The sequence below is a fragment of the Onychostruthus taczanowskii genome, unplaced genomic scaffold (genome assembly GCF_017590055.1).
Source record: "Onychostruthus taczanowskii isolate IOZ18803 unplaced genomic scaffold, ASM1759005v1 scaffold68, whole genome shotgun sequence".
Lineage (NCBI taxonomy): Eukaryota > Metazoa > Chordata > Aves > Passeriformes > Passeridae > Onychostruthus > Onychostruthus taczanowskii.
The window spans coordinates 3260948-3273753 of record NW_024504566.1 but is presented as its reverse complement, the minus strand read 5'-3'; the positions used below and the strand labels follow the sequence as shown (position 1 = coordinate 3273753).

The 12806-nt window shown below is 39.4% G+C and overlaps 1 protein-coding gene across 1 annotated transcript in view; it reads right to left on the bottom strand.

Annotated features, from left to right (window-relative positions):
* Positions 1 to 2246: 2246 nt before the first annotated feature.
* PPP1R3A (protein phosphatase 1 regulatory subunit 3A) overlaps positions 2247 to 12806 on the bottom strand; it is a 34179-nt gene continuing 23619 nt past the window's right edge. Inside the window, exon 4 of the mRNA XM_041421034.1 lies at positions 2247 to 12438. Coding sequence (XP_041276968.1) covers positions 9970 to 12438 — 2469 coding nt within the window. The 3' untranslated portion in view covers positions 2247 to 9969. The remainder of the gene's footprint in view (positions 12439 to 12806) is intronic.

Sequence of the window (12806 nt, the reverse complement as noted above, 5' to 3'; positions counted from 1 at the left end):
TGCTTTTGTACTCACTTTTATCTAGACTCACCATAGCAGAGCTCTACTTGCCTGGCTGCCAGCACCAGTTTATTTTGCAGCTGTCCACTTTCAGCTTACCATTTTTTACCACTAATGTCATGGTAATTTATACTATGGTATGGTTTTATTTGTATATAAGTAAATTATCTGCTGTATAAAAAAAAAAAACCCAAATGCAGTCTTCATAATGTCAAATTGAATGGGAGTGCTTGTGGAATACAAACAGAAGGGCATTGGTATTAAAGAATGGGTAACATGCAAAAAAAGGAAGATTTCCTGGACCCTTAGTTTGGAGAAGTTTACTTGAACCTTGATATTTAACTTATCTGTCAGGAAAGGCAAGGCCCTTGTGCCCAACGAGGTTGTCAGCATTCTGACTGAGCAGTCCTGCTGGATCAGAGGGTGCTTGGACTGATCTAGTCAGGGAAACACCCCAACAGCGTAAGGGAGACCACACACCAGGTCTTTCCACTTTATGACCCCTCTGGATCTTCCTCTTCATTTGACTATAACCCACTACCAGCAGCTGTGAGTGCTTGTGAAGGACTCACACTAACAAAGTAACATTCTTCATTAATATAAAATTGTGACAGGTTAAAGTTCAAGGAATGTTGGTGATAATAGCTGACTGCAAAAATGCATTCAAAGCTATACACAGACAAGCTCCAATAAAATTACTTAGCTCAGATAGGGATGCCAATAGGCATCCCTGAAAGGATGAAAACAGGCCCATTGACTGACTTCAGCAGTTGCAATGGAGCCTTCCCTTATTTTCCTCTTATTCTCAATTTACTTTTATACTATTTCTTTGTATTTAGGTGGAGAATGAATGACTTTATTAACAAATTCTTTGTTTACTGGTGGGTGTAAAATTCTCTTGCTTCACTTTTAAAGATACAGTCAAAAAATAATATAGAGTGCATGCCCAGTGAGGGGTGGTCATGCCTTGGAGGTGGGTAACTTTGGGGAGGGGGATGCAGGTGTGTGTTAAGATTACAATTAGGGTATAATCTGAGGAGAGTGATTTTGCCACAGTTGTGAGATGTCTTGCTCAACAGCTAGACATCTCCTATCTCCCCTGGCTGGCAGGTGTTATGCAGCTTCTCAGCTGCAAAGTAGCTCCCTGCAAGGATTCCAACAGAGCCTGGCCACAGTCTCTCCATTCTGCTCCACCCTCTATTCCATCCCCTTTAGCAGGTGCTATGGTTGCAGATTGTGGTGTGGGGAATCGTCATGGAATAGGTTTTGAGTATGCCAACTTCATTCCATCCAGGGACCAGCAACTGTATTTTATAATTTCTATAACATTATAATTTACATTAGGATGTGAATAAAACTTCTTGGTTTCCTTTAACTGTACCCCCAGCCATCTTTCACCAGCTTGGCATCTGAAAAGGAAGTTGTCTTAATTGTAGCTGTAATGCCAGACCAGAGGCAAATAAGGTCAAGAAAGAAACAAGTTAAGTATTGAAAGGTAGATGAAAGTTTTTGTTACTAATTTAACTTAGATTACCATTAAATTTTCTTTCAAAATACTGTATCTTCTCATGCACTGAGGCCAAATAATGTTTATCTAAATATAATTAAGGTCTCAAATGCTTAAAACAAGAACCAAGTGAATCTGAGTAATGTAAAGCGAAGGTCATAATCCAGTGAATCATGTAAGGCAGGGTCCACAGAGTGCCCCAGATTATGATCTTCTGGTCACCCTAATCAGGAGACCTGGCATATACTGATGTCATTTCCTCTCAATGAGCCCAGAGAAGGAAATGAAGATGCAGAGGAGTGATGGGGCAGCCCAGTGATCCCCAACCTGGAGTTTGGAGCAGAAAGCTCTCTAGGGCTAAGATTCTCCGGAGTATTGGTACATCAGCCACACTGTGCACACTGGACTGCAGCTTCTGCCTAATTCTGAATTTATTTAAATTCACTGAGTACCTTTCTGTTCAAAAGTGGGATGAGTCCACATCCAGTGGGTTTCAGAGCTGTCACTCTGGAACAGCTCATTTTCCATTGCGTTGGATAGTGAGCACAGAAATGTTATCCAGGGCTCTGGGTTCCACTTCCAGCTGATGGGCACCTGAGCTGTCCATTGCTGCAAACCCTGTGGACTGTGAAGAAAACTTGCCCACAACAATATGACTGGCCTAAATATCTCATGGAAAGTGAAAATTGTGATGCCTAGTGCATAGCAGAAAATGTAGCTTTGTATCCACGCAATTGAACACAGTTCAGCATTGGTTTATTAAAAATATAATTAATGAGATTACAGTTGTCATTAATCTAATTTATAAGCCATTTTTATTGAATGTATAAATTTTTGACTTTTGCAGAATTAAAAGGAAAGCACATGGCAAGTCATGCTATTGCCTTATGAAATATCAGACAACACACTTTATGAAAAACACCATGTTTGCTTCTCACTTGATATGTCCACATTAAAGGATGATGTACAGCTACAGGTGTAAGTCTGTTCAGATTAGTAAGTCTAAAAGGTCATGACTGCAGTTGATAGTGTTGAGTTTCTTACACTGTATGTCTTCCAATGTTTGATAATTTCAAGATAATAACAGTTTATTTAAACATTTCTTTATACCAAATTATATATCATGTAATGAACACAGTGAATTGGTGTGCATGCAGTTTACCATGCACACCAGCATAAGATTGAAGGCAAGGACACAGGTATCTTGAGTAGTTGCTGGGCACATGAGTGGGTGTATGTGAAACGCACAGAGCCAAGTCCCAGCACAGCAGGCTGTGAGCACATCCTGGCCACACCATCCAAACACTGCATTACAGCAGCCTGCCCACCTCACCTGCAAGGTTAACAGAGGCATTGCCTCTGTGCCCAGGAACAAAGCCTTTATTAACTGGCTTTCTAATACTGGTGATTTTTTTTGTTACTAACATATAAGGAGGGAAATGAAAAGACTTGTCTATGTTTGTGCCCTTTTGTGGAGTGCAGCATGGCTTAAAGAACCGTGATGTGGTGATCACAAATTCAACCTGAACTTAGAAAAAGATAATTTTCCCATTTATAAATCTCTTGTCTATGGAACAGTGCAGGAACATGCTTGCTTTCTTGCTTGCTTTCTTACTTTCTCCCTCTCTTTTCAAGCTATTTTTATCTTCCATATTCTATAAATTTTATTAGTAATTCTGCCATAATTCTACAAAAATGCTGCATCATATAGAGGGATTATACACTAAAATTACATCACAAAATTGTATAAAACTGTTTGATAAAATAGTAGTTTATCAAGCAGTATTTGTCTTTCATACCTAGTCTTATAAAGCTCTTATAAAAGCCTGAATTCTGTCTCCCAAAACATGAATTTAAATGGGTACAAGCCATTTAATGGGTACAAGCCCTTTGTGACTGCTGAGACATTTTCCATAGGCATTGCTAAGTGTGCCTATCTGCCCCAAGCCATTCAACAGCCTAGACCATTCAAGGAGATATGAAACCTGCACAAGAGGCCTCCTACTCTTGTCCTTTATCAGTCATGGATCTTGGTTCATTCATAGCATGGAGGGACAGACAGGCATGTAGCTTGTATGAATAAATAAGGAGTTTCTGAGGAGCTTAATCAGGACTTTCCCCCAAGCCAGTCATTGTTTTTTTCTCTTTAAAGCATTCAGGCCACTCCTAATTGTCCATGGTTGCCCTAAAAGCAGAAAGGATTCCTCCCTAATAAAGGGGACTTACTTAATAAGGTAGCTTTTGTCTTTTCCTCAGCAGTTCTCATTTCCCCTTCAGAGACCCTGGAAATTTTGCAGTATGGAGCTGCCTTCTGTCCTCCACTGGAGAAGGTAGTGCCAGGAGCACAAAAAGCTGGCAGCCCCAGAAAGATCACTGGTAGAGAGGATCAGAAATTTCCACATAGATACAGCTTGTTGAGTGGCTTAAATGAGCCTGTATGCTCTATGATCTCCCTGTCATCACATATACACCAGACATGCTCATGCCCTGTGGTCCTCAGGAATCTAAATGTCCTCCTGCAGCCATGCATACTACTTGAAAATCAAAGAAGCTCCTACATGGCTCTGAACTATACCAGACAACACAGGGATTGTGGGAGCTTAACCATTTCCAGACAGTTTTATATTTCTGCACTAATAAGCACAGGCTGACACATACTCTTGTTTTCTCCTGACACACATAGCTTCATGTCATTGGGGACTGACCTGCATAAACAGCCATGAGGCAGGTTTGTGGCTCCAGCCTGAGGCTGTCCCCCCCGGGAGGATTATAACATCCTGAGAAGGAGGCTGTCTTTCTAGTCCTCAGAGCAATGCTCTAATCTTGAATCATTGAGTATTAAGGTCAAGGATAAGATATTCTCCACTATAATTCCATTAAGTGGCAGTTGATAAGTTACAAAAAGAAGTTAGCATGTATTTCAATTTTTATACTTTATATAGCTAATAACGCATTTGTGTTATCTGTCCAACCTACTCAGAACTTATTAAACTTTCACGTCTCTAGGGAAAGCTGTTCAGAAACTTTCAAATTAGACATTCTGTTTACTATTTCTTTTCCATTCTTCTATGGAATCTCGTTGCCACCTTTTCATTCCCTTTTCCTAGAGCCACCCATTCATACATGAACACACATATCTCATATGTACCACCAAATCACATATATCACACTTGTTGGATATCACAGCTCACCTAGTTCATGCCTACTCTGAATGCAGAAATTATCTGTTCCCTTCAATCACCCCATGTTTTTGACAAATACTGTCCTCACTCAAGCATGTGTAGTTTTGGTCAAAAAATCTGCCCTGACACCTACTTGAATTCTGAATGCTCAGCAGCATCAAGACCTCCTAGGTCAGAAAAACATCCAGAGTCCTGCCATTATCCATATAGCTCTAAGCTTAGTCTCCTTTGCAGACAGTGCTCTCAGAAGAGCTGTGAGTCTTAGAAAGCTCTACTGGGAGTCACAAAAGGGCATGATTGCCTGAAGTGGAACAGTGCTGGGATTGAAGCACCTTTGTAGGTCTAGGAGAGAAATTCACAGTTCATGGCTGTGAACGCAGAATTCAGAGAACAATTCTCCGGTCCTGGTTCATGAGGCACTGATGTAGGCCTGGAAAAATAAACTTATAGTCTAAGGAAGAAGTAGACCTCAGTGAAGACATGTAAAGGTCTTGGTATTGGTTTTGTACTTTATCTAAATGGTATTTCACATAAAATACATGAGTCGTTCTTGGATCAAAGTTTATATCCAGATATCCCTCCAATCTATGGCTTCAGGAGTTAAACTTTCTCCAGTCCCAAAACTCTGGGTTTGTTTTCTGCAAAGGGTCCTGTTTCTGAAGGCAGCTGTTTAGGTACCTCAGTGCACAAGAGGGCTGCAGACTATGGAACCTGACCTGAAAAAACCATGTCCCTGCCATCCAGCAACTAAATCCCACTGGCAGGGTAAGGTTGTAAGACCTAACTCTGCTAACAAGGGTTTTTATTAGAAAATTTTGGCAGTTCCATATTTAACACATTGTCTTTTTGATTCCCATTCATATGTTCGATGACTAAAGAGTTTAGGTGTTTTATTCAGGGGTGTAGATACCACTGGGCATACAAAATTTAGTATAGTGACTCAGAACATTTTCATATTAACCTTCCTTTATGGATCTAGTTCATATGGTGTCCTCTTTATTTTTTCATTTCCAGTATTAACTAGGCCTTTAAAGGCTGTAGCTTGTTTCAGAGCCTATCCTCTGTTGAGCCAAAAGTCACTGATTGATAAGAGCCAGCAAGCAATTAGCAACAACAAGTACTTAGGTCATTAATGATGTAGCTTGTTCTGACTACCTCCTAGCAAGACATTTGAATGCAGAAATTCTTCTCTCTCCTCTCTCTTCTGCCCTGAATTTATATTTAAGCCAATTCAACAGATTAGACAGGCTGCAATTTGGACATTAATTTATTTGTTACGTGTGCAGTTTGGATAATAGCCAAGGGACATAACTCCCATGATATGGAAGGTAGATACACCTCATATACCTTGCAATAATGCAAGAAGTCTTTTGCAATTATATTATTTTTGATCACTATATTTTACTAGAGTTGAACCCTTTGTGCGCACAGGATTACCCTACTGTATAGGATCACACCTTTCTGTTGCATAGCTTGAAGAATTAACTGGAATCAACTAGAAATGAAAGTATTAACTAGAAATATGTTACTGCTGCCTTGTAGGCAAGCTAATTATGAATCATTGCAAGAGCACAACACACCACTTATTCCCTGAAGTAAGTAAAACCCAATATTTTGCCAATGTTATAAAGGTGTTTCTTCTATACTAGAAATAAAAGTAAGAGGATTTTTAAAAGATAGCTTATCAAATGATAAATAAAAGAAGATTAAATTACTTGCTTTGTTGTTTTAAGCACATACATACTTTAAAGTTCGGGCACCTGTGCTCACAGATCAGTCTAGAGTCCTGTTTTGCAATCATAAGGCACGATATACTGATTAAATATTTTAAATATAGAACATAAAATCCCAATCCAAATCTGGGAAATGCTAACAGTATTCCACTTGTGTGTAGATGAAATATGCTTACTCTAACACTCAAATATTTACCCTAAATTCCAACTCTGAATGACTGTATGTGTTAAAATGGCAAACCCTAATGTTTAACCTGTTGGATACAGGAATATAGCTATTTAAAGCATACTTTCTGTAGAGATTGAAGTAATTTAGCCAAATGCTAGCTAATATTTCAGAATTGTTAAAAATATATTGTGACACATATTAAAAGCCCACTAATTTTTAATGAATGTCTGTATTAATAGATCCTCTCTATTTATCCCTTGCATTTTTTTTCAGGTCATATTGTCTCTCCTGAGCTCTCTGTAATATTTTTCTGCCACTGTCCAGAGACTGATTCAACTCATTGACTTTCCTCCACCCATGGTCCAGGGCTCATCAATCATCCCTAACCCCTTTCCTTGCTCTCCAATCAGCTGAGCTGGGCCTTTGACAATGAACCTAATATTTTGGGTTGAAATGCATGAGAAACAAGATTTTCATATTGCAGATTTACTATCACATAAATGTATGGTTCAAGGATATCTATGCTTCTATGTGAAGGAGCAAGAAGATCCTTAAAACGCACACTGCTTAGAATCCCCAAGATTCAATAAAAAAACACAGCCAGGATTTTCTACCTCCATGCTGACTGAATTGTTCAGCTCTGATTAAAATGAGGAATGTGTCCAAGACATTTAAAGTTCTTTAGCTATGTCAGTGCTTAGGGATTTAGGCTGTGTCAGATTAAGACCTCCCTAAAAAATGGACAAGTTCTGGAAAAAGAAAACTCCTCTGTGATGGAAGTATCAAATGAGCCTCTAGCCTCAAATGGAAAAAAAAATTATCTATTGTTCTGTTCAGTTTAAGTCAGTTGAGAAGGTAGGAACCCATCTATGTACAGCAGTGCTGCCAAACCCTGGTGACCACACTCCTCCTCACAACAATGCTCCTCTAATGGTTAAACGAAATTCTGCTGGATGAAAAGCCCAGGTTTGGTAAAGCTGAAGATATTCAATCATGAGTTTGAATCCTGTGACTTAATGTGTAGAGCTTTTACATAACTGGTCAGGAACCTGGATTTTGGTCCTTGCTCTGAAGTTTATGAATTTTGCTTTAAAGAGCTATGTGTTAAATTAGATTGTAGGGGCTTTTAACAGCTAACTGAATCTAAAGATTCTAATTTCTGCCATGGTAATTTTAACTGTAAGATTGAAATGTGTCCAATGTCTTTGATTTCTCCCGCTTGAGGAATCTGGTACTTGACTGCATTGTGACACTTTCAGCAGGACAGGTGCTGGATGCTTTCTTCACTTTTTATCTCTCTAAGACCTTGATTCTGTCAGAATATATTAGATGTTATTTCAGTTTCCACCATACTGGGGAGTAAAGCAATACCTGATGTCTCTATCCCAGTGAATCTGAAAATCTGATCCACTTAGACCAGGGACTTGTCACACTGCAGGAAGTGAACTGCCAGAAGTAAAGAAATGTGCTTTTTGAAGACGTATGTATACACATCATGAAAAGGATAGCTTCTTTCAGCATTTGTTGTCTCCAGATATAGGAAGGTCTGCAATCATTACTTTGGACTTAGATTGATTTAACTTCAATCCTGCTTTAAGTCTAAGCCTAAGCTTTTTATTGGATTCATCTCCTAATGCCCATTGAATTAATTTCTTTATCTCAATGAATATTTTCCTCATATATACCTTTGAACATCTGGACACAGCCTTCCATGTAGCTCCTTAATGTCTCTAGTCAATTGCTATAACTCGTTCATAGATTGCTGTCAAAAGTTACCAAAGTGTCCAGCCATCAGAACACATATCAGCAATAGATCACACACATACTTGCTCACCCCACTGAATGTACTACAAAATGAAAAACTTTCAATGTTTTACCGCCCAGCAGAACAGGAATGCCATGGTGCCTCCTGCAGCAGAGTGTCCTATCATCCTGAAACATGTGAATAAGTTTTACATGGACTTTAAGACATTTATTTAAGAGCTAGGATAACAACTAAATAATTTTGCTATTACATCACTTCAGCCGTATATTGCAACCAAGACTTTCACACTTATGGTATTTCAGAGTGGCAGTAAGGAAAGTGAAACAAACAGGGCTTTAAAACAACTGTCTTAATTTTTACGGCTTCAGCAACATTATGCAGTCTTGGTGCTTCTTTTAATATTCTACCTGTTATATACCATCTGTGACCATCCTCTGGGAAATGGCTGAAGAGCATCATAACCTATCCATTCTTTTATTTCTGGACAAAATTTGGGCTTGATCTTGTGCGGGAAACCCGCAGTGTTGGAGCAGCAAAGCTGCCCATGTGTCTGCCTCACAGGCCTGCTGCACAGGATCAATCTGGGCTCTCCTTAGGGCAGATACTAATCTTTTCTGCCTCATCCAAACCAGATAAAGCAGCCGCACTGAACAGCAGGTTTTCTCTTGGTGTTTGATTACCTCTAGGTCGCAAGCCACAGGAAAAAAAAAAAGCAGTAAATCTAATTCAGACATGCTCTACACAGTTACAGCATTCCTTTGTAAAATTTATTTAATGCTTTGTAGATATGCTCAAACAATTCTGATGAAAAATGTCACTCAAAGGCTTTGCCCAGAATAAAAGTTCAGTGAAATTCTCAGTCATGTTACTCAGTCCACATTTGCAAAACCCAAAAACTTTTGTGCGCGTGAGTGATCAGTAAGAGGCCTGTGGCTGTGACCTTCAATCTTTACAGGGTGGAAACAGCACATCTATTCTGCTACACAGTTAAATCCTGGAAGTTACATGACCTTACTGAAGTCAAAGCCTTACATTTTTCAAACAGGGGTACCACTGAAGATCTAAGTCGAAAAAATTAAATAAAAATTTGGAAAAATGTATTAAACTATCAACAGATGCATTGCTTAGAGCATTGGCTAATTACACTAGCAGATTATCAACTACAATGTCAGCACCAGAATACTGACTTAGGTTTTATACTGTTTCTTGTGTTGTTATGTACCACACAGAATCTTGGGAAAAAAATTCCCAGAAAAACATGAAGCTTTAATGCAAAAGAAATTAAAGAAAGTAAATGGTGGGTTTAAGTACTACAGAGACATGAAGCATTGCTTTTTCATATCCTGCTAAGAAGCAACAGCTGTACTTCATTTTAACTTGACGTGCTTCAGAACTCAAACTCATATAGGTATTTAATGATCCAAACATAATGGTCCTGCATAGTTTAATTACTTATATGAAGGCTAAACTTCATATGTAATCTCTTAATTAAAAGATATTGCTGTGAAAATCTTGCTTTGGTTCTAACAAAGAATAAACTCTTTAACAGTGAAAATGCTTGGTGGAATTGAAGATTATTGACCATGGATCCTGAGCACAGCTGACAGTCAATGTTATTGCTTCTTAATAGACTCCTTGTTTCTTCTTCCTTCGTGGTATAGCCAATACAAGGAGAACAGGTAGAGTGCAAGGCAGACCATCAAATCATAGTGGTAAAGTGTTGCAGCAAATAGAAGAAACAAGAAGAAATAAAATATTTTGAAAGCAATATGTTTTAAACCTGGAGACTCACTAGGTAACTTAAGTGCTTCACTCTTCTGGTTAGAAATATCTGCAGAATCAGAAGCATGTTGACTTTCTTTCTGTGAGTCATCAAGCCACTTTAGTGTTTTCCCCTCTGTTATTAAATGGTCAGCTGGAGAGTCTTTTCCTCCATTTTCTTTGGTAGCCTTACTAATCAAAACTTCTGGCCTCCATGACCTCTCTTGTTGGAGATCTACTTGTTGGAAAAATTGACCTGTATTTCTTCCTCTTCCTTCTCCAGAAACTGCTGAGTCTGAAGCGAAAGGTACTTCTCCTTTTTCAACTTCAGGAGAGAAGCTTTTGTTAAGACATGTTATTTCATTTGTTAGATTTAGATTGTACCCAGACTCAGCAGCACCCTTGTCAATGACTTTGGATTCAAAGTGTCTAAACAGGTGCTCCATGCCTTCTTCCACAGTGGGCCCTTCTGAAAATGGCACTGAAGAGCTTTTATAGTGGTAACTAGGCACAGTATTTGTACCAGAAGGTGGCATTTTTCTTTCAGCTTTAGAACATAAACAGGAAAGTGTATCACCATGGCTTTCTCCCCTGTAGAGCTCTTCTGCTTTCTCATGGTATAGATGCTTCTGAGTGTTCAGGGGACTTTTAGGTACTTCTGAATATAAACCCTCTTGCAAATCTTTCTTTCCCATTGCAGAAGACTTTACTGCTTCTCCTACAGGTAGAATATTGTCTGCTTGTGCTTTGGCACATTTTTCCTTGCTATTGCAGACAGACTTCGTTTCTCCTTGCAGTGTTTCATGTACGCATGCATTATAAATACCTAAAACTGATTCCTTTTCAAATTCAGTGTCATATAATACACCCACTGTGTTGAGTTGACAAAGAGCATAATGTGAACCATCATTTCTCCCTTCATGTGTATCAAATGCTGTTTCCTTTTCCTCTGTGGGCCTGTCACTTAGTGCAGTCTCTCGAGGTAGCTTAGCAATTACTGCTTTTTCACTGCCAGGCATTTTTTCTGGAGCACTTTCTGATGTTGTTTTAATTATATAAGCTGTACCTGCCTCTGCTTTCTCTGTAATACCCTGCTCAGAGACAGAAGACTTTTCACAACTCTCTGCCTCCTGGCAGGTAAACAACTCCTTTGTGGAAGTCATGGTCTGAGGTTCCATGCTCCCCCTCACTCTCCACCAGACCTCACTCCCTGTTTCTTGCCACCTCTGCTCTGCAAAGTTTGCTTCGCTTTCTCTTCCGATTGCTCTCCCTTTATTTGTGTTGTCTGTGTCTCTGTCTTTTAACCTCCTGAATCCTCTGTGTTCCTGAGTGTCCTCATCCACCCTGGTGGCCCTGGGTGCCTGTTTGTTCTCAGCTAGCAGGGGTGCTGGGTTCAGGGCTTTGGCATTGTGTTTCCTGTGAGACTTGAAAGGTTTGGAAGCTTCCTCCTCACCGATTGATGTCAAGTCTGCTACTTCAATGACTTTCTTCTGCTTCCCCAAATCAGTGTTCCTTTCTGACATTTCACCAACTCCTTTTTTTTGTGTGGAATCTGTTGAGACACCAGCATGTGCAAAAGTGCCGGCATACAAATCTCCTCTTAAGTGTACCTGAACTTTGCTTTCAGTCATCTTGATTTTTTCTACATTTTTGTCATCTGTTGACAGTGAATCCAAAGTTTGGTGAGACATTCGGGGTGCCTGGTGCTCCAGAGCTGGATTAGCATTGCCATCCAGTGTCCTTGCTATGTATTCATTTAATTGCATGGATTTGTCATGCTCTGGTAAAATGGTTTCTGGTCTCGTTTCACAGGCCCCTTTTGAGGTACCAGCAGCATCCTCACTGATGAACAACCTCTCCATCATCTTACTTCCAGAGGAACTATCTAATTCCCCTTTTGAAATATCTGTGTGCCTCTCTCCTTGTCGGCTTGAGCCAGTAGCCATAATATTGATAGCCTCATTCTGCTTTGTCAGAGGAAAATGTTTTGCCGATAAAAGGCTTTCACTGGTACCAGTATGTTCCAAAGACCGCTCATAGCTGTTTACTGAGCCAGCAGTGACTTCCTTCCCTGGTAGTTGATTATTATAATCTCTTACAGAATGCTTAGCTTTATCTTTTAATTCTTCTCCTATCGCATGTGAAGTGTTTTCAGATGAGGAACCGATAGGCAGGGGGTGCAAGTCACTGCTTCTTTCTATACAGGTTAGCTTTTTCACCAATCCTTCAGTTTCACTTGGAAAATTAATTGGTTCTGTTGTATATAAATTCCTTTCATCTCTGGAAGAGGTACCTCTAGCTCCTGTGAAGTGCTGATTTAACTGAAACAATAGAATAGAAAAGAATGATGAAAAAGTGCTCTGCAAAAATATGCCAAATGAAGGAGGCAGGATTTCATTATGGAAAGTTTTGTTTTCAGTAACAAAGCTTTTATGGAAACATGTTCCAAACCATTTGCAAAATTTGCATTGCATGTATTTTTTAACATAGGTAATGAGCTTTATGGTGGTGCTCAAAGGAACAGGAAATAAAATAGTGCTCAGAACCCTCTCTCTTTATTCATGAGTTCAGTAAGCTGCTAGTGGATTTTATACAAATTAAATCTGAAGAGAATATTTCCTTAAAGGCAGGCTAATTTGTTCACTATACATTTGATTCTAGATTTGGAGAGAGGAAGCCGTGGGGTGAG